The sequence below is a fragment of the Coregonus lavaretus genome, assembly GCF_964263955.1.
Source record: "Coregonus lavaretus genome assembly, chromosome: 16".
NCBI lineage: Eukaryota > Metazoa > Chordata > Actinopteri > Salmoniformes > Salmonidae > Coregonus > Coregonus lavaretus.
This window is the reverse complement of record NC_140003.1, coordinates 11,002,612-11,028,066: the sequence shown is the minus strand read 5'-3', so window position 1 is coordinate 11,028,066 and position 25,455 is coordinate 11,002,612. Positions and strand designations below refer to the sequence as shown.

Here is a 25,455-nt window from a genome sequence, read left to right as displayed (position 1 = left end):
CTGCAGAGATGGTTGTCCTTCTGGAAGTTTCTCCCATCTCCACAGAGGAACTCTGGAGCTTTGTCAGAGTGACCATCGGTTTCTTGGTCAACTCCCTGATCAAGGCCCTTCTCCCGAATTGCTCATTTTTGCCGGGCATCCAGCTCTAGGAAGAGTATTGGTGGTTCCAAACTTCTTCCATTTAAGAATGATGGAGGCCACTGTGTTCTTGGGGACCTTCAATGCTGCAGACATTTTTTGGTACCCTTCCCCAGATCTGTGCCTCGACACAATCCTGTCTTGGAGCTCAAAGGACAATTCCTTCGACCTCATGGCTTGGTTTTTGCTCGGACATGCACTGTGAACTGTGGGACCTTATATAGACGCCTTTCCACATCATGTCCAAACAATTGAATTTACCACTGGTGGACTCCAATCAAGTTTTAGAAACATCTCAAGGAGATGCATCTGAGCTCAATTTCGAGTCTCATAGCAAAGGATCAGAATATTTATGTAAATGTGATATTTCCGTTTTTTATTTTGAATACATTTGCAAAAATTTCTAACAACCGGTTTTTGCTTCGTCATTATGGGGTATTGTGTGTAGACTGATGATGGGAAAAAACAATTTAATCAATTTTAGAATAAGGTTGTAATGTAACAAAATGTGGAAAAAGTCAAGGGGTTTGAACACTTTCTGAATGCACTGTATGTGCAGTATATAATCACTCTAATGAGGAACTCTGACACGAGCTGGTCTGGCTCTGGCTGGTGTCTGATTGGACACGGCGTAACGGATTAGGCACTGATTAGATGGTGACACTTCCTTCTACGTTCTGATTGGACACTGTCATGCCTGTTCTGAGCTTACTGACCGCTTTGGGCCACAGTAAATAAGCTCTACTGTGTGTCCTATGGAGAACATGGAGGTCTTCAGGAAAATGGACACAAACTTTATAACCTGATCAGATAGTAAAAATAAAGATATGGGATTTGAATTATACTGTATCTACCGACAGTATAAAGGAGACTCGTCACTTTACCTGGGGAATGTGAGAAACAGGACGGACACAGTTGTGTGGAGACGACACAACAAGAGGAGTGGGGTCTGACAGTGAGTGGCGGGTCAACAACAAGCCTGCGCCCAGATCTGTTTGTGCTGTCTTGCCAACTCCTATAGTCAATGTCACGCCAATGACCATAGAAGATGGGGAGACCGCACAAACAGATCTGAGACCAGGCTACCAGACAACATACGTGTCCTATAGTCCCAGAAACAGTAGCCTAGTCCTCAGAGGAGCACCTACAACATAAAGGTCAATTCCACAACAAAACAAGCCTCATATTAATGTTCAATGAGTCTCAACATGCATCAAAGGTACAAGCAACGAGAACAGACAATTTCTGTGAAGTTCTCTTTTACTCTGTTCCTATTGGTCCATCCTCTCCAGAGAGCAGACAAATGGGGCGACACCTTCCTGTCTTCAGGAGTCGAGAGACGACAACAGTGAGAGGATGAGTTGAGAGAGAGTTTATTAGGTCTAGACGGGTGAGGAGAGGCACAGAAGCCTGGGGCTAAGCTAATGACTACACTCTTAGAAAAAAGGGTTCCCAAAGGGGTTTTCAGCTGTCCCCATAGGAGAACCCTTTTGGGTTCCAGGTAGAAGCCTCTGTGGAAACGGTTTTTACATGGAACCCAAAAGGCTTCTACCTTGAACCAAAATAATTCTACCTGGAACCAAAAAGGGTTATCCTATGGGGACAGCTGAAGAACCATTTAAGGTTCCTAGTATCTTTTTTTCTAAGAGTGTAGAAAACCTCAGAGGGACACCAAAAGCTAGGACTAGCTTCTCTGATTGATCAGCTCAGGATCAATGCCTGTTTAAAGAGGAAAGATTGGTTCGCTCTCTTTTCTTCACGGAAACAAACAAGTAGATGGAATAACCTTGGCGGCAGGGTTTCCCTTAGCCGGTAATAGCCGGCTTTTGAAATAAATTTGACCAGTCATGCTTATCGGTCTACAGGTAAGTTTGCATAATTTAGTGGAATTAAATTGGTGTGTGTGTATATTCGTTATGTATCTTCTTTATCACACACACACACACACGTGTTAAAAACAGTTTTGATAGCCATGATTAAAATTAGCTACTATTTTTATTTCTCAACTGGTAATTGAAGCGCGCTTCCCAATCGCCTGTGCATAGGTAACAGAAGGCAGGTTTCATTAGCACGTCACACACTACTTTGCAATGAGCTGGAGGCAGTATGCATTTTGAAAACATATACTTAATTGTTTGAAACGTGAACGTTTTACTACATATTACGAAACCGACCATAGGCATAAGACATTGAAACCAGTAGCCTATTTCTCTCATGTTCTATTGGTTTTCAAATCAATTTGCAACCCATGCTAGTCTTTGCATCTTTAGATCTCCCCTCTTTCTAAATTTCTAATGGATATTTTCATATCTGTCACATGAAACCGCTCACATGTGTGGTGTGCTTTTGACAAGTGTTTTCCCACTGATTGCATTATGGAATGAACATTCGCGCCTAGCCTACTGCCTTGTCTGCATTGCTGCGCTTATAATTTGAAGATATAATAGTTTATCAACATTTTAAGCTAAACGTTCTGATCGGTTGTATCAGCCTCATTGCTTTTTAACATATTTTTATGTAGCCTAGGCCTACTGGTTGTATTAATTTGTCTGTTTGGAATAGGCTATTTCTTTCTCGACAAGCTGACCAATAGAATAGGTCAACTTTTTTACTATAGGGGATAGTAGATTGACATAGGTTAGTGATTTGACTGTTCGTTACTTGTCTTGTTCGTTAATAACGGAAACCCTGCTTATCGGGCTCAGCTAAAGCGCTCCATCATCTCTCTGACACAGCTTCGTCTGTGTCTGTCTGCCTTTCTGTTTGTCCATCCAGGTTATTATCACCGGGGGCGGCAAAATCATGTCCTAGTGTGGCTGCCCTAAGTCCCTCTCAGGGAGGATTACGACAGGCCTTAATCGCCATGGCAATCACCTAGGAGTCGACTTCATACCTCTCTGTTTAGTCAAGAGTCGTTCTCTCAGACAAACAGACGATGATGACAAACTAGGTTAACCCCCTTGAGAAATGGACCGTTCCAAACAGTCACACGTTATCTGTCTACCACACTGAACCTGACTCTGTTTTTATGAATATATGAAGCAATAACAGAATAAACTAATTTTGAATTACATACTTACAGTAGAAAAGAGGAGTATATCTTATTTCTAATGATGCCAACTTTATTTAACTTCTAATATTGAGCAAACTACCCTCATTGGAGTTAATTACTCTCATTATATCTGACATAGGCTTTGAAAAAGCACCTGCTAGTACCAGTCACGGCAAGTGCCTCTGGCTGCTGGTAAGCTTACTTGACCCTTTGTTTAACCAGCTAAACCGCTGCTATTAGCGAAAATGTGTTTGGAGTTACCTTTTTTAGATGATAGGCTATGTTAGAGTTTACACTTCCTATTCCAATTATACTGTAGGGAGGTCAATATAATTAAAAACAAATCTACCAAATCTATTCATTTAAAATGTTGATTACTTCTCCTTGACATTATCATTCACCTAATTGCTAACATATGATGGGGTCCCTGGGCAAGAAAAGGTTGAAGACCCCTGTGTTAGATAGCGGTGCTCGTCGCTAATCAAATATTGAAGCTGGCACAGAGTGAACAAGGCAAATGTACCTTATCTGGGCCTGAGGTCATTGGTATGAACTATGAAAGACAGACAGTAAAAATACACAGAAACACAAGTGGATTCTTACCTTTATCAGTGAGGTGCAAACAATTGCGCCGGCGTTCACCATGGGGTTGTGGGGCTTATCTGGAATAAAAAACAACAAAATACAATAACTTAAAATATTGATTACAAATCTCACTGACTTCGAGTGGGAAGGGTTCCTCCCAGACCCTTTCCAAAAATGGACTAAGATATTCTTGCTACGAAGAATGTTTGAGTGACGTGGCTTTCATTGTAAAATTACATACAAATTCATAGAACCATATCAAACACATACCACTGTCGACACTAGACAATCCATTAATAATCTAGCAATCCTTTTTTTAAATGTATTATAATTAAATGGATCTGCAAATGTCATTTGGCATATAGCACTGAGAACAGATGCAAGCCTACACTTGAATCAATCAGGTTTGTTATTGTTATTCAAACATGACAGACCAACACTTTCTTTTGGACTACTTAGATACTAATGAGATTTGTCAGGGTTAGGGGCAAAGTGAAATGAACACTAAACAAATCAAATGATCTGGGTCCTGCTCAATGTCAAAATGTCAAGGCCACTTCTCTCGCTGCAGTGAGTCTTAATCCCCTTACATAAACGGTCACCAAATTGACATGGCTATCCTGGCACCTCCACCAGGGGATTCTGAGAACAGTGGCACACGGCCCACGCAGCCAGGGGATGATAAAGACCAGGCCCGTATCCACAAAGAGTGCTGATCTAGGATCTGTCCATATACATTCATTATGATCTAAAAGGCTAAACTGATCCTAGATCAGCACTCTTATTCTGAGAAGCTTTGAGGATATGGGCCCAGATTGCTACGCAGATGTGCACCATACATACATACATACATACATACATACATACATACATACATACATACATACATACATACATACATACATACATACATACATACATACATACATACATACATACATACATACATACATACATACATACATACATACATACATACATACATACATACATACATACACACACATTACCGTTCAAAAATTTGAGGTCACTTAGAAATGTCCTTGTTTTTGAAAGAAAAGCAATTTTTTTGTCCATTAAAATAACATCAAATTGATCAGAAATACAGTGGGGGGGAAAAAAGTATTTAGTCAGCCACCAATTGTGCAAGTTCTCCCACTTAAAAAGATGAGAGAGGCCTGTAATTATCATCATAGGTACACGTCAACTATGACAGACAAAATGAGGGGGAAAAAATCCAGAAAATCACATTGTAGTATTTTTAATGAATTTATTTGCAAATTATGGTGGAAAATAAGTATTTGGTCAATAACAAAGGTTTCTCAATACTTTATTATATACCCTTTGTTGGCAATGACACAGGTCAAACGTTTTCTGTAAGTCTTCACAAGGTTTTCACACACTGTTGCTGGTATTTTGGTATACATGGCCCCATTCATTCTTTCCTTTACACGGATCAGTCGTCCTGGTCCCTTTGCAGAAAAACAGCCCCAAAGCATGATGTTTCCACCCCCATGCTTCACAGTAGGTATGGTGTTCTTTGGATGCAACTCAGCATTCTTTGTCCTCCAAACACGACGAGTTGAGTGTTTACCAAAAAGTTCTATTTTGGTTTCATCTGACCATATGACATTCTCCCAATCCTCTTCTGGATCATCCAAATGCACTCTAGCAAACTTCAGACGGGCCTGGACATGTACTGGCTTAAGCAGGGGGACACGTCTGGCACTGCAGGATTTGAGTCCCTGGCGGCGTAGTGTGTTACTGATGGTAGGCTTTGTTACTTTGGTCCCAGCTCTCTGCAGGTCATTCACTAGGTCCCCCCCGTGTGGTTCTGGGATTTTTGCTCACCGTTCTTGTGATCATTTTGACCCCACGGGGTGAGATCTTGCGTGGAGCCCCATATCGAGGGAGATTATCAGTGGTCTTGTATGTCTTCCATTTCCTAATAATTGCTCCCACAGTTGATTTCTTCAAACCAAGCTGCTTACCTATTGCAGATTCAGTCTTCCCAGCCTGGTGCAGGTCTACAATTTTGTTTCTGGTGTCCTTTGACAGCTCTTTGGTCTTGGCCATAGTGGAGTTTGGAGTGTGACTGTTTGAGGTTGTGGACAGGTGTCTTTTATACTGATAACAAGTTCAAACAGGTGCCATTAATACAGGTAACGAGTGGAGGACAGAGGAGCCTCTTAAAGAAGAAGTTACAGGTCTGTGAGAGCCAGAAATCTTGCTTGTTTGTAGGTGACCAAATACTTATTTTCCACCATAATTTGCAAATAAATTCATTAAAAATCCTACAATGTGATTTTCTGGATTTTTTTTCTCAATTTGTCTGTCATAGTTGACGTGTACCTATGATGAAAATTACAGGCCTCTCTCATCTTTTTAAGTGGGAGAACTTGCACAATTGGTGGCTGACTAAATACTTTTTTCCCCCACAGTGTAGACATTGTTAATGTTGTAAATGGCTATTGTAGCTGGAAACTGCTGATTTTTAATGGAGTATCTACATAGGCGTACAGAGCCCCATTATCAGCAACCATCAGTCATGTGTTCCAATGGCACGTTGTGTTTGCTAATCCAAGTTTATAATTTTAAAAGACTAATTGATCATTAGAAAACACTGAAGTGTAAGGGGCCTCCAATTTTTTTAAATGGACAGGATCTTTATATTTCCCACTTGTATTCTGTTTCAGTAATAATGAAACACCTTCTTGAGTGTCTGATAATCTACCATTTACATAGGATTGGTTAAAACATGCTAATAACGGTCCCCTGAGTATATCAAAAAAGGTTTGGTATACCTCAACTGGTATGCCATCCAACCGGAGTTTTCCCGGACTTATGTCACGATCGTCGGGTACAGAGGACCAAGGCGCAGCGTGGAAGGTGAACATATTTATTAAATAATGATACACGAACAAAACAACAAACGATACGTGAAGACCTACGGTACAAACACAAACCAAAAGGAACAAGATCCCACAAAGAATAGCTGAAAACAGCCTACCTAAGTATGGCTCCCAATCAGAGACAACGAGCAACAGCTGCCTCTGATTGGGAACCACCCTGACCAACATAGATCTATATGATCTAGAACAAAACCCAAAACATAGAAAACACAACATAGCAGCTACACCGTGAAACTAAACATAGAAAATCCACACCCTGGCTCAACATTTCAGAGTCCCCAGAGCCAGGGCGTGACAGTACCCCCCCCCAAAGGCGCGGACTCCGACCGCGCCAACAGAACACCACAGGGGAGGGACCGGGTGGGCACTCCGCCTTGGCGGCGGATCCGGCTCTGGGCATGATCCCCACTCCCTCTCTAACCCCCCACAGTACCCCTGGTCCGGTCTGGCCCTGCTGGCCGGAGCTGGACTGAACACTGGTGGAGCGGATTGCTCTAGCTCCGACGTGGAGCAGCTGACCGGTACCGGACCAGGCACCGGTGGAACAGGCACGGGCTGTGCCGGACTGACGACGCACACCACTGGCTTGGTGTGGGGAGCAGGAACAGGCCGAGCCGGGCTGACGACGCACACCACTGGCTTGGTGTGGGGAGCAGGAACAGGCCGAGCCGGGCTGACGAAGCGCACCACTGACTTGGTGCAGGGAGCAGGAGCGGGCCGGGCCGGGCTAGCGACACGCACCATAGGCTTGGTGCGGGGAGCAGGAACGGGCCGGACCGGGCTAGCGACGCGCACCATCGGCTTGGTGCGGGGAGCAGGAGCGGGCCGGGCCGGGCTAGCGACGCGCACCATAGTCTTGGTGCGGGGAGCAGGCACGGGCCGTGCCGGACTGACGAAGCGCACCACTGGCTTGGTGCGGGGAGCAGGAACGGGCCGGACCGGGCTGATGAAGCGCACTACTGACTTGGTGCGGGGAGCAGGAACGGGCCGGACCGGGCTGGCGAAGCGTACCACAGGCTCGATGCGGGGAGCAGGAACAGGCCGGACCGGGCTGGCGACGCGCACCACAGGCTCGATGCGAGGGACAGGAACAGGCCGGACCGTACTGGGGACACACACCCCTGGCCCTACGCGGGGATCAGGAACGGGCCGGACCGGACTGGTAACACACCCCAGTACCTCTCGCCGTGCCTCTACACTTTCCTTCCCCTTAGTGACCAGTGGCCCCCTTAACCTGGCGGCCTCCTCTGCCAACCCGCTGGGCCGCTCTGTCGCGGTCTCCTGCTGGCCCGTTGTCCACGGCGTTAGCCCCCCCCTAAAAAATTTATGGGCTTCACTCCTACCCGTGGACCAGGTCTCCATACTTCTCGCCAGCCTTTCGCCCTTCTGCTTCCACGTCAAGCCCCTCTCTTCCTCACCCGGCTTGACCCAGTCGAGGAGGCGCTGGATATCCGCTAGGGATTTCCCTGGCGATGGCTCCTGGACCCGCTGCTTGGTCCAGTTCTGGTGGGATCTTCTGTCACGATCGTCGGGTACAGAGGACCAAGGCGCAGCGTGGAAGGTGAACATATTTATTAAATAATGATACACGAACAAAACAACAAACGATACGTGAAGTCCTAAGGTACAAACACAAACCAAAAGGAACAAGATCCCACAAAGAATAGCTGAAAACAGCCTACCTAGGTATGGCTCCCAATCAGAGACAACGAGCAACAGCTGCCTCTGATTGGGAACCACCCTGACCAACATAGATCTATATGATCTAGAACAAAACCCAAAACATAGAAAACACAACATAGCAGCTACACCGTGAAACTAAACATAGAAAATCCACACCCTGGCTCAACATTTCAGAGTCCCCAGAGCCAGGGCGTGACAACTTAAAGTCTTTAATTGCATCCAGAAGTTCTTCCTCTATAATTTCACCTTCACAAGATTATTTCTGTATGGCTGTTAATTTTACATTATCAATAGGAAAAAAATCCATACAATTAGCTTCAGTTAGAGGAAATGGAGGCGACTGAAACGAAAACATATGCTTAAAGTACTTTGCTTCCTCCTTCAAAATATGATCTGGTGAATCATGGGTGACTCCGTAATTTGTAAAGTTTCAGTAAATTATTTTTGGTAGCATTTCTGCATTTTTCCCTATATTCCATCCAGTTTTCTTTATTTTTATAATATATTACACTTGATCTTTCTTGAATAAGTTCATCCATTTATTTTTGTTTTTTCTGTAATTAATTCTGATCCTCTATGTTACAGTTTTTATTGCTATATATCTGTACTGTTAGACCTTCTATTTCCTTTGTTAGTATGGACTCTTTTGACCTAAATTGCTTTTGTTTAAAAGGCACATTTAAAAGTGTCCCATACAATAAAGGGATTTGCTGTTATGATGGAAAAATTAAGTTATAAATAGGTGCCCTTCTTTGCGAAGCATTTGAAAACCTCCCTGGTCTTTGTGGTTGAATCTGTGTTTGAAATTCACTGCTCGACTGAGGGACCTTACAGATAATTCTATGTGTGGGGTACAGAGATGAGGTAGTAAACAAATGTGAAACACTATTATTGAACAGTGAGTCCATGCAACTTATTATGTGACTTGTTAAGCAGGTTAAGCACGTTTGCTCGGATTTACCAGCACAGGCATATCCTCTTTCTTGGGGTGAGGAGGGCAGTGAAGTGTATCCTCCATTTGGTAGTGAAATGTGTTGAGGGAACGAAGGTCACCTTTACTTTGAATACATAATGTGTGTGTAGGAAAACATTGAGATTTCCATATGGCCAGCTAGGGGGGGACGGGGACTGGGGGACTGGACGACCACACAAACGGCTCTTGACAGGTTCTATTTCTTCCATTCCTGGGTCACCATTGATCTTTCTACTGGTATTCCGAGAGGGCGCTACACGTACAATCATAGGTGGAAAAGCAAGCAGGAGGACACGGTATGAGATCCCCTACTCCTCATCATACGTCAGCCAACCCCTACTGAGCACAGAGGGAGGGAATGGCCTCTGAATCATTAAAGTTTCATCCCGTCGCCATAGCAACAGTTGTTGAAAGGCCAGGTTGGACTGAAAATAGTCTTAGGCGGTTGGGGGTGGTGTGGCGTAAGGGAGCTCAAGGAGACACTGATTCATTTCATTACGTTTTATCGGCCTCTCCCCACTCTTTTTATTGGCGATGCCAACATTTACAACCAAACAGCCCCCCTTGTATTCCGCGGTGGTTGCGTCATCAGCTGGAGAGCCCTTAGAAAGCAGTGGCATCTATAATCGTGTTGGATGGATGATGACGCTCGAAGCATCGATCTGTAGACAGAGGGGACTGGGGAAAGAGACATCACTTGTGGGCTCTTCATCAAAAGCACTTAGAGGAGGAATAATCAAATAGAAAGGGATGGCGAGAGGACGGGGGTGATGGGGGAGCGTTCAAAGGCAAAGTGGCTATGACGTACGTCGATCTATGACCTAGCTACATCATACTGCTCAGAAAAATAAAATAAAAATTGTATTTTAGATTTCTGGACACAGGTGGAAAAACCAATCCACTGCAACACAGAGTTGTACCTGCGTATTTATCTGACTTGTAATGATTTGAAATAACATTTGATGACAGGGATATAGAATTGAACGGAACACAGGATCATTGTGATCTGGATTCAACATTATTGTGATTTGGATTCAAACTGGTCCCTGGCGTGATCTGAGGGGCTTTCCCCATTCTAGTCTAATTCTATGCCCCAGCAGGATCAGCTCTGAGAAACAGAGCTATGTGTGTCCCTCCCAGCTCACCGTCCTCGTCCAGGAAGAGCTTGTTGAAGCGCAGGCCGCTGGGCTCCTTCCCGATGAAGCGGTGCACGTACTCGGTGCCGTGGTCATGCACAGCGATGGCGTACTTCAGCGGCTTCACACACGACTGCAGGCAGAAGGGGACCTTGGTGTCGCCTACCGTGTGTCTGAGGAGAAACAAAAGCAGGCTTAAGTACAGGTTAATCCAGTCCCACTTAACTGTTATCTTTAAGACTTCCTACACATCAGAAACCACACACCTTAATTGATTGTATGTGTCAGTGACATCATGTCATCACTTCACATGATAACTGATGTAAGAGAAGCTCTGTTAAGGTAATAATAACACTGATATCACAAGAACGGCTTGAGGACAGTTAGAACTCAGGAAATGTGTCATAAAAATATAATTTCAATGCAGATATTTGCCTAAACTCTGCCAAGAACGGCTGTGTGCATGCAGGAACTATTAAACCGGGGAGGTTTTCTTGCTGAGGCTGAATACTAAGCAGTGTGCAATATCTGGAGAGCATGATGACTCTATCAACACTGTATTTCAAACTATATAATCAAGGGGGGGAGGAGTGAGCGAGTTAAGATATTGTTACAGAAGGTCTGTCACTAGGACCAGACATCGTCACTCATGGGCCGTCAACAAAGGGGAAGGGAGAGAAGACAGAAGAAAAAGTGAGACGCTCAGGAGGGGGTGGAAGAGAGTGAAAAAGAGAGGTAGAGAGAGAGATTGTGGCTGATGGCATACAGACAGAACAAAAAGAGACAGGATAGAAGGAAAGAAAGATGAAGAACGGAAATAGACAAACAGAGAGGGAGAGGTAGGTAGAAAGAGATAGATAGAGAGGGAATAGATAGACAGAGAAAGAAAAGGCATCCACATAACTGCCCCTCCCCATTTAGTGCATCATGGTGTTTCAACATGCTGTTAGTGCATCATGGTGTTTCAACATGCTGTTAGTGCATCATGGTGTTTCAACATGCTGTTAGTGCATCATGGTGTTTCAACATGCTGTTAGTGCATCATGGTGTTTCAACATGCTGTTAGTGCATCATGGTGTTTCAACATGCTGTTAGTGCATCATGGTGTTTCAACATGCTGTTAGTGCATCATGGTGTTTCAACATGCTGTTAGTGCATCATGGTGTTTCAACATGCTGTTAGTGCATCATGGTGTTTCAACATGCTGTTAGTGCATCATGGTGTTTCAACATGCTGTTAGTGCATCATGGTGTTTCAACATGCTGTTAGTGCATCATGGTGTTTCAACATGCTGTTAGTGCATCATGGTGTTTCAACATGCTGTTAGTGCATCATGGTGTTTCAACATGCTGTTAGTGCATCATGGTGTTTCAACATGCTGTAAATCATAAATCATGAGTCATGAAAACCAAACATAACAAAACACCTCATTCCAATGTTATCTTTATGACTTTCTATCCTACAACAAACATCATAAAGCGGAGAGATAGTGTCGTTTACAGACACAAACACACACACCCTAAGATTGGTTGTTCATTTACAATCTCTATTACCAATGAGTGCACCAGAACGAAACTGTGGACCTCACATCGTAATCTTTGGCTTCTACTGGAAGTTTAGCTGGCCCTTATCCCAGTTCAGATGGCCTTGTGATATCCTATCACTGGGTATATGTATAGGCGTCAAATAGCGGACACGTGGGCATTTTCAGTGTTGCCAACTGTTGGTCTTAAAGATAATAATAATAACAACAGCTTCATAAGTACATAATGGAGTCTAACCTTTGTCCATCCACGGTACACAGAGACACGGCCCACAGGTCCGGGCTGAATTTGGCAAGCTGGGGAATGTAGTCTGCAACCTGTGGTGGACAGAGAAATAGTTCCAACACCTGTAATCCAAACTGTTCGTGTAAGACCCTTAACAAAAATATATCTGCTGTCCCCTAATAATGTACATCCACTCTTAGAAAAAAAGGTGCTATCTAGAACCTAAAACGGTTCTTCGGCTGTCCTCATAGAAGAACCCTTTGAAGAACCCTATTTGGTTCCAGGTAGAACTCTTTTGGGTTCATGTAAAACCCATTCCACAGAGGGTTCTGCATGGAACCCAAAACAGTTCTACCTAGAACCAAAAAGGGTTCTCCTATGGGGACAGCCGAATAACCCTTTATTCTAAGCATGTACAGGTAAGCACACAGAGAAGAAAAGGATACATACGAAAACTCCAGCTACACACAAGATCTGCCATTGACAATACCACAGAGGAGGTGGAAGACAAAGAAAAGGTGAAAGGGGCAGACTACAGCAACGACGAGAAGGATGGCGTCCACCCACCTCCCCCAGGATGGGCTGATTACCAACCTGGCCTTCGGTCAGATTTTTGGCACTCTCGTAGAGCTCGTCGATGTGAGAGGAGAAGGACTGGAAGTCAGGGATGACGAACTTCTTGCGGAAGGCCTGGGTGAGCAAGACTATGTTGCTCTGGACACACCTGGAGACAGGAGGAGGGCAGAGGTTATTTGGACATTACGCGACATGAGTCCCTCTTTGCTCAGGTAGTTAGCATGGAGCTAACATAGCCATAGTGAGCAACAAAATAGGCACTGTAAACTGACTAACTTTTTTATTGCATGTGACCACAGGATGAAATTGATAGTCAAACAAAAACACATGAACGCGTCGCATGCACACACACACACACACACACAAAAAACATTATGGGTAAGTGCATACCTTCCATGACTGTAAAGCAACAACCACACCAGTAGGAGGGGAAAAAAACTCCAGCAGTCCCAACATAGGCCTAATATAAGTATTCCCAGATGCTCTCAGTTAACACCAACTGCAACGCCATGGTCACATGACTGGTTAACTTAAGATAAACAAAACTCACTTACTGTAGCTTTGTGAGTGCTACATGAACATTCATAAAGATGCTTATCTCAATGAGCACAGTATATGGCCTATTAAAAAGAAAAGGTGAGGTGGCATGTTTATTAGGCTAGCTGGTGCTTTTGTTTGTTATGAATGTCTAATAAACATGTTTTGTATTCCAAAAGATCCTTGAGACCTTGCCTCTCTCTTCCATCCTTGACGAACAAATCGATAACCATACTTTATCTAAAAGGTTTGAATGCATGGTTTCTTGTAGGATACTGTGTTTAATGTGCCGCCAGTCCTCAGGAGAGCGTTGCTAGCCATTATTAGCATTTAACAAATGTAAGCATATAACACCCATGCGTATCCAGGAGACAGAGACATCCCATAGTTCCATCTCCATCTCTCTGCTGCAATCATTTACATACATGTCCCTCAGGGAGCTATCGGCTAGGCCTTGGAGACTCAGCTAGCAGGCTGCAGTTACATAAATGTTCTAGGGACAAACTATTCCAGGGGGGTGGGAAATAACTACAGGGAAATAACCAAGTGTTGTCTTTAGGGAACCACCCAGAAAGAACAACTGTACACACACAAACTTTTTTGACCTTTCCGGATGTGGAAACCACAAGGACACCTATTGTACCAAGCAGCACTTCCTCTAAATGCAGATGAAAACAGGAAGACTGGCATGGGCATAACTGGGCACAGTGTGTAGATATGGAGACCAGTTTGACTCCAGACAGACGGACCAGTTTCGGTGCGACTGTATAGTAGTGCCATCAACCCTCGTTGCCACCTTGCCCCGGTGTCTTAAAATAGGTGATCATCGCCACACACACACAGATATTTATTATGTCCATGGATTACGTTTCATTTGTGGTGATGGATGACACTGGGCAGAAGAGCAGGCAGCGAACACGACACATGACATGGCACCAGCCGAGCAATCATGTGAGCTCTACACAAGACATTACCATCTGCAACGTTCAGAACACAACCCTGGGTCGCATTCATTAGGCAATAAACGTTAGAAAACTGATGGAAACAGGGAGGGACTACCTGAACTTCTCCAATAAGAAATGTTTTCCATAACAAAACCTTTTGCTAGTGTGCCCTAATGAATACAACCCTGGTGTTGCAAGCACTGCACGCCAATCAACTGAGTCATTGGAGCCTACAAACTAACAGTGGCTGTCAATGTTACCCTGGCCAGCCTCCTAACACCCCCCCCCCCCATTGCATACCTTAGAGAGCTATTTATAACTTGTCCAGATCAACTAGCCCATGTCAACTAACATGTTTTAGCTAGGTTCTTTAGCCCATAGATTTTGTTGTAATGTTTGAGTCACTCAAATATCACATGAATACACATTAGACATGGCAAAATGTCATGAACAGTGCTTGCGTCAATAGAAATAGACATGGTGCGCAGGGGGCGTGGGATGTTCCACACTGCCGGAAGGGGGGACTGAGTGAAAAAGATTGGGAACCCCTGTGCTAGTTGGCCGGTATGGCTTAATGGTGTCCAGAGCGTGATGTTAGGTAAGATGAGGAAGGGAGAACGAATGAGTGTACTCATGCACTGCTAAGTGATTTCCCTTTGTCACAGAAGCTTATAAATAAGACACACAGCTTTGGCCGCTAATGACAACCGTCAGGCCCGGTGTGTGCATGTGCATGTGTCTGTGTGTGGCTATAAACAAGCTTGTGGCAATAACCAAGCTTGTTTGTCTTTGAGTAACAGGTGTGTGTACACACCACGGCTGGGAATTGCCAGGGACCTCACGATACGATATTATCACGATACTTACAGTGCATTCGGAAAGTATTCAGACCCCTTGACTTTTTCCACATTTTGTTACGTTACAGCCTTATTCTAAAATTGATTAAATTATTTTTTTCCTCATCAATCTACACACAATACCCAATTTTTAGCACATTTATTCAACATAAAAAACAGAAATACCTTATTTACATAAGTATTCAGACCCTTTGCTATGAGACTCGAAATTGAGCTCAGGTGCATCCTGTTTCCATTGATCATCCTTGAGATGTTTCTACAACTTGCAGTCCACCTGTGGTAAATTCAATTGATTGGACATGATTTGGAAAGAAACACGTCTGTCTATATAAAGGTCCCACAGTTGACAGTGAATGTCAGAGCAAAAACCAAGCCATGAGGTCGAAGGAATTGTCTGTAGAGCTCAGAGACAGGCTTGTGTCGAGCGACAGATCTGGGGAAGGGTACCAAAAAATGTCTGCAGCATTGAAGGTCCAAGAACACAGTGGCCTCCATCATTCTTAAAAATTGAAGAAGTTTGGAACCACCAAGACTCTTCCGGGCAAACTGAGCAATCGGGGGAGAAGGGTCTTGGTCAGGGAGGTGACCAAGAACCCAATGGTCACTGACAGAGCTCCAGAGTTCCTCTGTGGAGATGGGAGAACCTACCAGAAGGACAACCATCTCTGCAGCACTCCACCAATCAGGCCTTTACGGTAGAGTGGCCAGACGGAAGCTCCTCCTCAGTAAAAGGCACATGACAGCCCGCTTGGAGTTTGCCAAAAGGCACCCAAAGGACTCTCAGACCATGAGACACAAGATTCTCTGGTCTGATGAAACCAAGACTGAACTCTTTGGCCTGAATGCCAAGTGTCACATCTGGAGGAAACCTGACACCATCCCTACGGTGAAGCATTGTGGTGGCAGCATCATGCTGTGGGGATGTTTTTCAGTGGCAGGGACTGGGAGACTAGTCAGGACCGAGGGAAAGATGAACGGAGCAAAGTACAGAGAGATCCTTGATGACCTGCTCCAGAGCGCTCAGGACCGCAGACTGGGGCAAAGGTTCACCTTCCAACAGGACAACGACCCTAAGCACACAGCCAAGACAACGCAGGAGTGACTTAGGGACAAGTCTCTGAATGTTCTTGAGTGGCCCAGCCACAGCCCGGACTGAAGCCCGATCGAACATCTCTGGAGAGACCTGAAAATAGCTGTGTAGTGATGCGCCCCATCCAACCTGACAGAGCTTGAGAGGATCTACAGAGAAGAATGGGAGAAACCCAAATACAGGTGTGCCAAGCTTGTAGCGTCATACCCAAGAAGACTCAAGGCTGTAATCGCTGCCAAAGGTGTTCAACAAAGTACAGAGTAAAGGGTCTGAATACTTATGTAAATGTGGTATTTCATTTTTAATACATTTGCAAACATTTCTAAAAACCCATTTTTTCCTTTGTCATTATGTGGTATTGTGTGTAGACTGATGAAGGAAAAAAACGGTTTCATCCATTTTAGAATAAGGCTGTAACGTAACATAATGTGGAAAAAGTCAAGGGGTCTGAATACTTTCCGAATGCACTGTATGTGCCAATTCGATATGCATTGCGATTCTCACAATTCTATATTTATTGCGATTCGATACTGCGAGTTTATTGTGATTTGATGTTCCAAACATATTGCTCACTATATGCCTGCTGCAGAGCACATGAGAAAATTAGTTTTGATCAGTCATGGAAATAAAAAAAAGTGCTGAAAACATGTTGGCCCACTATTTAAAGAGAAGATGGAGAACAATCTATAGGATGAGAAATACCAGAGTTTTGGCGTAGGTACAGCCGACTAACGCTAGCTAACACTACCCAGCAAAAATAAATAAATCAAATAGACTAGACTACAAATCGATACTTGGAGTCAAAGTATAATATCATCCAAAATAAAATTGCGATATGTAACTGTATTGATTTTTCCCCATCACTATCACTTGTGTGTGCGCGTGACCTGATCTCCTCCCGTAGTCAAGCTTAGCTGTCCATTGCACTTTGCTTTGGTGAGAGACCTAGTGGGGGCCTTACCCTAGTCGGAGTTGGCACGTAGGAACGTGTAAAACGTCTTTAACGCCACCTTAAAACTTTTTAGCTAACTACACAGCTCAAGGCACAACATACTGTAGCTCACTGTTGAACTTCTGCTTATGTGGGAGTTGAGTAAGTTCATCCTTTACCCTGTTAGCTACACATGTCCTGTGTCATGGCTCTATACATGAGCAGAAGCTTTCTGCCTGAACGACATAACACAACATCCTATTGGCTCTGGTGGGGTCTCTGTGTCTGATACAACCCGTTCTGGAAGGGTTTGGGGTAACACTCTCTGTAAGCCACCCGTTATAATGCATTATGAATGCACTTTAGATTGCCTATTATCACATCGTGTTCACTATGGCATAGTGCATTATAAGATTTCCGTAAGCATTCATAACAGCTCAGGGCCCATCTTCACAGCCTTTTGTGGCCTAAAGACAACAAATGCATTCATATAGCATTACTCAGCGGTGGTAATATACATTAAAGACATGCTATAAGCATTCATAATAGCTCATCATGGCTTATCGTAAGAAATTATAACAATGTATAAATACCTATAATGTATTTACAATGCATCTCAAAACAGGTGGCTCATAGAAACAAAGTGACATCACCGGGATTGGTTAGTTTCACGTGAGGTGACAAGGTTCAGGACAGGATGTCAACAATTAGGTCCAATCTGGGCCGTGTGACATTGTGGCAGGAAGTAGGTCACTGGGTTTCCTCTAGCGTGGCCACCAGCGTGGCACAGGCGGGCGAGACGTGAATAATGGTTTCTATCTTAACCCAGAGTAGAGACGGGATGAATGATTCATGAGCTAGAGCTGTTAAGATGAGGAAAACACGCAGGAACCGGAGCTCTGTCTGCACAGACACAACGACTCGCAGTCATGATTTAATCATCCCTCATTAGGGCTTTTCACACTACTGACCCGAGCCGAGCTGAGCCAAACTGAGCTGGTCGGGTTACGCATCCAGCATAGTTGCTTGAACAGTGCTGAAAGAGACCATGTGAAAAGCCTTGTTCGGGTGGGTACAATATTGTGAAAAGAGTAGCCAACTCTGGAATTGCAACAGCATATTGACGTCCCACTCTCTATCGATCCATATATCGTTAACACTACTGAGCGTCTCTGATTCGTACCGGGGAACAAGACTTACTTCTTGAAGAGCTGTCTGTCCAGCATGACTCCGTCCGAGGTGTTCTTCAGGGTGACTTTAAGGGTGTCCATGCATTCCTTCAGCCGGGGATCTCCTGTGCGTAATCCTGTGGCCTTTAGTGCCTGCGGGGGGGGGGGGGGGGGGGTAGTAACAAAACTGGTTTAGCCTTGATGGGCCCAAAGTGGAACATAAAAACGTCCTTGGTGTTGAAAGTCGTATGAAAAGTGGCCTTTCCTCGTCTCTCCTCCTTTATTAGCACTGATCAGACCTGATTAGCTCTCTGTGATCGTGAAGGAAAGGAGGCTATTCAAGAGGCCTGGGAGAACAGTTAAATACAAAAAACAGTATATACCCCAAGTCTGTTTGTACTATCACAGAACTCCTTGTCACTGATTGTCATGCCAAACAGCAATGAAGTTGGCAAGAGTACAACCAGATCTGGGACCTAGAGACCAGGCCAATATATTGTGTCACCAATATTATCAGCCGATATTGGCCTTATACCATTATATTGATATCTGCCGATAATTCCACCGATATTTCAACTTCATTATTACAGTTACGACGCACAAACACGAGGTTAAGTCGCTTTCCTCAGCAAAACCTCTCACAGACCTAGCCTGGTTCAAAATCTGCTTCAGGGAAGAGAACAGAGCTGTGAAGTAGCAGAGTCATGAAGATGTGTTTTTCCCGTAAAACCCAGGGGTTATTATTTGACTGTGTGTACATGTTTGTATTCATGTAGTGTTCCTAATATTGTGTCAGTATCTGTGTGTTGGTTTGGGTGCGTGAGTGTGTTCAAATCATATGTTGGTCCTAGGTGTGGATTGATGCTGGCCCTCAGATCATCTTCTCCTATGCCATTAACTATGCCGCCGTGTTGGGAAAAACTGTCAGGAAAATAGTTTCTTCCCCATAAGATTTGTTACATGAAATTGTGAAATAATCAATGGCTGTTGTAAATATAGGTGATTATGATTCTTGGCATCATAACAACGATAGTCAGAGGGGTTGGACTGCAAGTTCCAACAGAATCACCTATATTCACAACTCCCTTGGCACACAACAGAAAAGTATTTAATTTTTGGAACTAGATGTTCATACACTTGTTTGAGGACGTTACAGCATGTCCAGCACACCCACCAGTGGGGAGAGCCTGCTCTAGCTGTTATTCCAATAATCTACAGTAGTTCGAACAACTAATTGATATACTATGGGACTATGATTCAATCCAAGCTGGGCAGAGTTCCTATCAACCCAATATCCCTGGTTAAGAAGATGGGCACAGTTCCTAGTTCCCTAAAAAGTGATTGTGTAGGAGACACAGGAGAACGTTGGATAATGCCCTACCACAAAAACATAAATGACTGTGTGCAAGGTTCTGTTACGCACTCCTCCTACCCAGGGAAGAGTGTAAAGAAAGCAGTGAAGAGGACACTGTGGCGATAAATAGGCCAATAAGATTAGATAAGCTGGAGTAATAAAGGACGCTGTGTGTGTCTCTCTCACAACAACCTTTTGGCAGCGCATCAATCTGTGATGTGTGACACAGAGGACAAATGGCTAAATGTCGTGATAGGGCCGGGGGAAATAGATTTCACACCCTTCAACCACCTCCCCATCACTCTGTCTGAGGACTCACTTCAATTATCTCTAGACAGGAGACAGGGCAGCAGCAGTGATCGAACTCTTATGAAATAAATTCGTCATGATAATGTATATAGAAATAATATGATAATGTACGATGGCGACAATGGAAAACTGTGTGGTGGTGCTGATATATGTAGCATGATCAATATAACCTTATGTAGTTAATGTTATTAAAATGTAATTACGATAGTGATGATGTGCAATTGTGTCGCTCTGAATATGATGTTGTAAATATAATGACAATGATAACATTGATGATAATGATAATAATGATGATATCGATGAAGATGATGGTTACAGCATCAAATAATCTTAATAATGGCATCTGATAACAATGGTGTCTAATAATGAAAATGGGTTAGGATGGTGTGTGTATGACTCACAGTGAGAAATTTGTGGACGGGGATCTTCTCCTGGCCCTCTGCGATGGTGTAGAAGAGCAGGTCCTCCAGACTGGGCAGGATGCCTGCCTTCCTTCTCCTGTAGGGGAGGAACACACAGAAACACACGAGGTCAGAGAGCAGCCCCTTTAATAATACCTTTAGAAATACAGGGTGGGTGTCATTTCAATCATAGAAATATAATTCATAGAATGGACATGTCCCCTTCAGACCACTGCAATTGAGCTGGTACATCATTGAAACGTAAATTGATGTACCAAATTACTACCACAAAGATGGCCGCTGGTCCACCCACCGATTGTCAATTTCCATGGGAATGTCTATTCTATTATCTATATTTCTATGATTTCAATAAGTTTCCTTTGGAAGATTGACAGTGTAATTTAAAACAACTGATATTCCCATTCAAGTCAACATGCTCTGATGTGTTGACATCCATTTGAAGTAGAAATTTCAATTTTATTCCCATTTTAGTACATTTATCAGCCAAACATGACACCCATCCTGCATTCAAAAGCATGCTCTGTCAACACAAACACTAGTGCTTAATTTGAGCCGGATCCTGCCGGAACAGAGTCCGGCACCGCTGTTTTGAACTGTTTCGTTCCGGAACTTATTTTGCCAGGATCCGGTACCTCTCGTGACAAGTTTATTTATATTTTTTTACTGTTTGCAATGAAAAAAAAAAAATGGAATAAAAGCAATCAGAGTTCATTTGAATTGCCTCCTCAGTAATTCTCCTGCCCCATTTTATCAGCATCTAAATAGGCCTATTGAGCAAAAAGCATTGTTTTACAGAGTAAAACAAAAGAGAAATAGGCTTTTGGCACGAGCGCATTGGCCATCGCTTTTGGCACGAGCGCATTGGCCATCGCCGGTGAGTGAGCTGAGCATCATTGGGTGAGTCAGTGAAACTGGAACGTTTTTTGGGACTATAATTTCCTCCTCATATTGTACAATATGTGTGTCTCCACACACCTAGGCTATTGATGGATTCAAGACAAGGTCGTTTTTATTGATCTCAGATTCTCAGTTTGACAGTGTCATTTCGATAATTTGTGCAGTATTAAAGAAGATTCTGCTAGAAGATTCTGCTAAAGACTGCAGTCATGGAAAATGACGATCCTCAGAAGACTTGTTGAAGTTTTGGCTATCCCGGACATAACAGTTCCACTTCCATGGTTGGAGCCCAAAATGTTTTTCTTATTGGCCAAAAAGGTTTGCTTGGAATACATAATCATTTTTGAGTTACATGAACCAAAGGAAATGGAGGAAAGGAAAATAGCAGAAGGTGGCCAACCAGTTGTGTGTGTGTGTGTGTCCAGATCCATTCTTGGCAGGTTAAATAAAGGGCTTATCTAGCGGCTGTTGATGTGGTATTATCACATTTGGGGAGGGATTTCTGAAGCTCGTGTTGGAAGGCCTGAATGTGTGAGAGCGTCCATATATGCGTCTGTGTGTTCCCGTGGTTAAATAAAGTGGTTACTTAACCCTATTGATGTTCTATCACATTAGAGAGGGCTTGCGGTTGCCTGCATTGGCAAAGCAGAGTGGGAGCTGCCAAGGCCGTGACATTCTGCCACCTGTAGCTCAGCGACTGACTGTGTATGGCAGTGGCACAGTTACCAGGAGCGACAGACGAGTCTACCACTTTCACGGCAACCGTCAAAACAGTCACTTGCCAGCCGAGTTACCACTGTTTAAATACAATCTCGCCAAGGGCGTCTGTCCTTCAAAGTCATTAGTTGACGTAATGTTTTTACATGGCAGTTATGAGTACTTTCTGTAGTTTCTGGTGTCTGAGAATAAGTCACATCTGGTTTTCTGGGCATGGCTAGTGTTGCAAGGAGATGGGAGGTTGGGGCTCTTTTCATCAAATCTCTGATATCTCTTCTGGATGTCTGATCCATAGGTATGCAGTGCAGTGAGGAACTGGGAAATACTTCACACAATTGTCACAGACAAGAGGGAAGGATGAGGAGCAGGATGAAAGATGGAAGGTAGGATGAAAGATGGAAGGTAGAGGAGAAGGAGGAAGAAGAGCAAGCCAGAAAAACGATATCTATCTGAGAGACAAAAATAATAATATACTTACAGACAAATGTAAAGCAAGCAAGACGATGGAGAGAAAGAGAGGGAAAGAAAACATCCAAAAACAAATGAGACTAACACACAAAACAGGAATCCAACTCTTTGTCATGCTCCTGGGAATAACCATTGGTGTCATCATCATATTCTCCCTAGAGGTACCACCAGATATGGACACCCCACCACTGGAGAGAAACAGCCATGCACTGGAAGAGTTACAAAACAGCAGAAACCTTCTGAGAATCATCAGGAAAGCCTATATGCTATGGTTCAATTATGGCTACCAAAACAAAAGGTAAACACAGTTAAACTAACATTCTCTCTATGCGTGCTATTAGTGGAAAGAGCACATTGAGCAAGTATTGAGTTTTGAGTCATATTAGTATTGAGTCATAAGGTTCCATTTGTGTTTTGCTACGGGCTTAACATCAGCCATGTATTGTCCTTCTAGACCGAGAAATTAGTCATGAGTAAAGAGTGAGAAGAGCGAGAGAAGAGGGAGAGAGACAAAAAAGAACAGAGAGAGCGAGACAAAGAGAACAGAGTTAGAGAATAGCGAAGAAAGAGGGAGGAGGACAACTGCACTGGGCTGGCTGCAGTGGGGTGACTAAGGACACACTCATCTCTGTAGGTCAGACTGACTGAGTGATACACACACACACACCACAGTATCCAGCCTACTTTCCCAGCATTGTCTCCCACTTTGAGTACAAAGCAGATTGAGTCACACATCCCCTCTGAGAGTATAGGTTACACACACACTGTCCAGTTCACTCCCTTACTCAGAGTTGACATACAGCATGCTGTTCAGCACACACAGCCTGCCATCCCCACTGTGATGTGGGATTGCCAGTTGCCAATAGAGCTCGCCAGCTTGTAGTCAAAAATATAGAAAATTAGTTACCTCTGGTTCGTTCAGCCATTCCTATGGGGGAAATTAATGGGGAAAAAATGTTTTGGGATAAAAGCTGAAAATAAGGTCAGAGGTTAACACAGGCTTAGGAGATATTATATACGTTTTGTTCCATTAGATAATATCAGTCAGTTAACATGACCTTTATGAATGATGAAGTCTGTGCTTTTTTTAAATTACATAAATGCTTCAAAATTCACCAAAGAAAGTGACGTTCGCTGATGAAGATTATCTCATAGAACAAAACGTACAAGGTCTCCTAAACCTGTTTACCACAGACCTTATTTTTGGTGTTTATCCCAAAACCCTACAAAAACTCAATTCATTTCCCCGTAGGCTTTGTCTAACGAACCATGGCGGAGCTAGTGCCTACAAAAAGACGCCATTACTATTGCTCTCTATGCCACATCAGTGGCGTCAGGGTGCAGCAGCAACATTCCAGGAATGCCCCCGCCAGTCCAGCCCTTCTGATGGGATTAATAAAGACAACATCCTGGTCTCGTTCACACGCCACTAACCACACCACAGAGCCAACTCAGCCCAGACCCACCGGCTACAAACTACCAGGCAGACATACATTCTTATATAATCTACTGCAGAATCCAGAACCCTTACAATGGTGGGACTGGCAAACAACCGCCAGAAGTAAGGCACTGCTTGCCCTTGCTCAGAAGATATGGTAACTGTCCTTTCATCAGTCTGACTAAAAACCAGCATGGCTCAAATGCTACATCTCAGATGGATGGATCTCTTCCCACCAGCAGAAAAAAAACTTGCTGAGTCACCATACCATATCAAGATATTAATTTACGTTGACTGAACATACAACGGTTTTGTCTCAATTTGCCCTAGGTTTAAACCAAATCTATAATAGTGTTCGAAGGTTTGTTGAATTGTTCAATTGAATTGATGTTTGTTGACAACCGAATCACGTATCAATCAAGACTTAACGTTGATCTGAAGTCTTTGCCCCAGGTGGTTGCATCTTCCTAAGAATAAGACAACCCAACTGTTTCTTGCACCTCACCAGTGAAGAGCCCTAATACAGCATTGCCAATAGATCAGCCACAGACATCCAAACCATCAGATTGCTGAGTCACAAAGACACAGATGCCAGAAATATCCAAGAGCTGGCTCATGTCAAGGTGACTATGGTCATGTTTTAGCTGAAGAATTCCGTTTGAGGATTAAAATACAGTATGTAGAGTATTCATTTAGGATCATTCAGGATAGGATTCAGCCAATAATTTCCCAGGGTTCACTATGAGGTTCACCGCCATCGACTACAGATACAAATTGGGTAACTGAATCTGGCGCATTTACAGAAATATTGATCGATGTGCATTGTCCCTGTAAAATAAATCTAAAATAAATATTACGTGGCAGGTCACTGACTCCTGCTCCAAAGCGCTGAACCCTGTTGAGATAATGCCATCCAGTGGTAGGTTGATCCTAGATCAGCACGTAGGGGGATGTTCTGCTTGGAGAAAGTCCAACAGGGCTGCGCCAGACAGACACAGTATTGACCTTGCCCAATGCCAATGTACACCCAGTAATAAATGTTCATGAAAATATTGTTTAGCCCTCTCTCTGTCGGATGCATGACTATTAGGCAATAGGCTAAGCGTTTTATTTTATTTTAATAACGGACACTCCTTCACTATCTTCTGTCTAGCTGTTTAAAAAACAACTTTGCTTATAGTCTCTTTACTCTCCATTCGAAAGGCTGTGAATATGACTGAAGGCTACGCTTCATTGTTTTATGCATGGCTTTCTCCTGAGAAAACAATGAATGTAACGGAGTTCCATCTCAAAAGGTTATTTGAATAGCCTAGAAACATAAGGTAGCCAGAGGACTAATAATGAGAGAGAACAAACAATATCAATAGCCTACAGAAAAATCGAACGACAAGTTTAATCAAGTTTACCCTTAAAAATTAAACACATGTCAAATGTTCACATGTTGAGCTTAAATATTTATCACGTGGAATTGCAAGTTCACATGTGAAAAACAATCACT

General features: G+C 43.6%; 1 protein-coding gene across 7 annotated transcripts in view; it reads right to left on the bottom strand.

Annotated features, from left to right (window-relative positions):
* LOC311144162 (glutaminase kidney isoform, mitochondrial-like) overlaps positions 1–25,455 on the bottom strand; it is a 60,251-nt gene that overhangs the window by 24,451 nt on the left and 10,345 nt on the right. For 4 of the 7 annotated variants that reach the window (XM_084180155.1, XM_084180156.1, XM_084180159.1 and 1 more), the window contains exons 2-7: positions 20,417–20,513; positions 18,384–18,505; positions 12,816–12,972; positions 12,261–12,340; positions 10,489–10,652; positions 3,794–3,852 (exon numbers count right to left, since the gene is read on the bottom strand). In XM_084180155.1, the coding sequence (XP_084036281.1) occupies positions 3,794–3,852; positions 10,489–10,652; positions 12,261–12,340; positions 12,816–12,972; positions 18,384–18,505; positions 20,417–20,513 (679 nt within the window). The remainder of the gene's footprint in view (positions 1–3,793; positions 3,853–10,488; positions 10,653–12,260; positions 12,341–12,815; positions 12,973–18,383; positions 18,506–20,416; positions 20,514–25,455) is intronic. The other 3 variants (XM_084180157.1, XM_084180158.1, XM_084180161.1) reach the window with 1 other exon arrangement.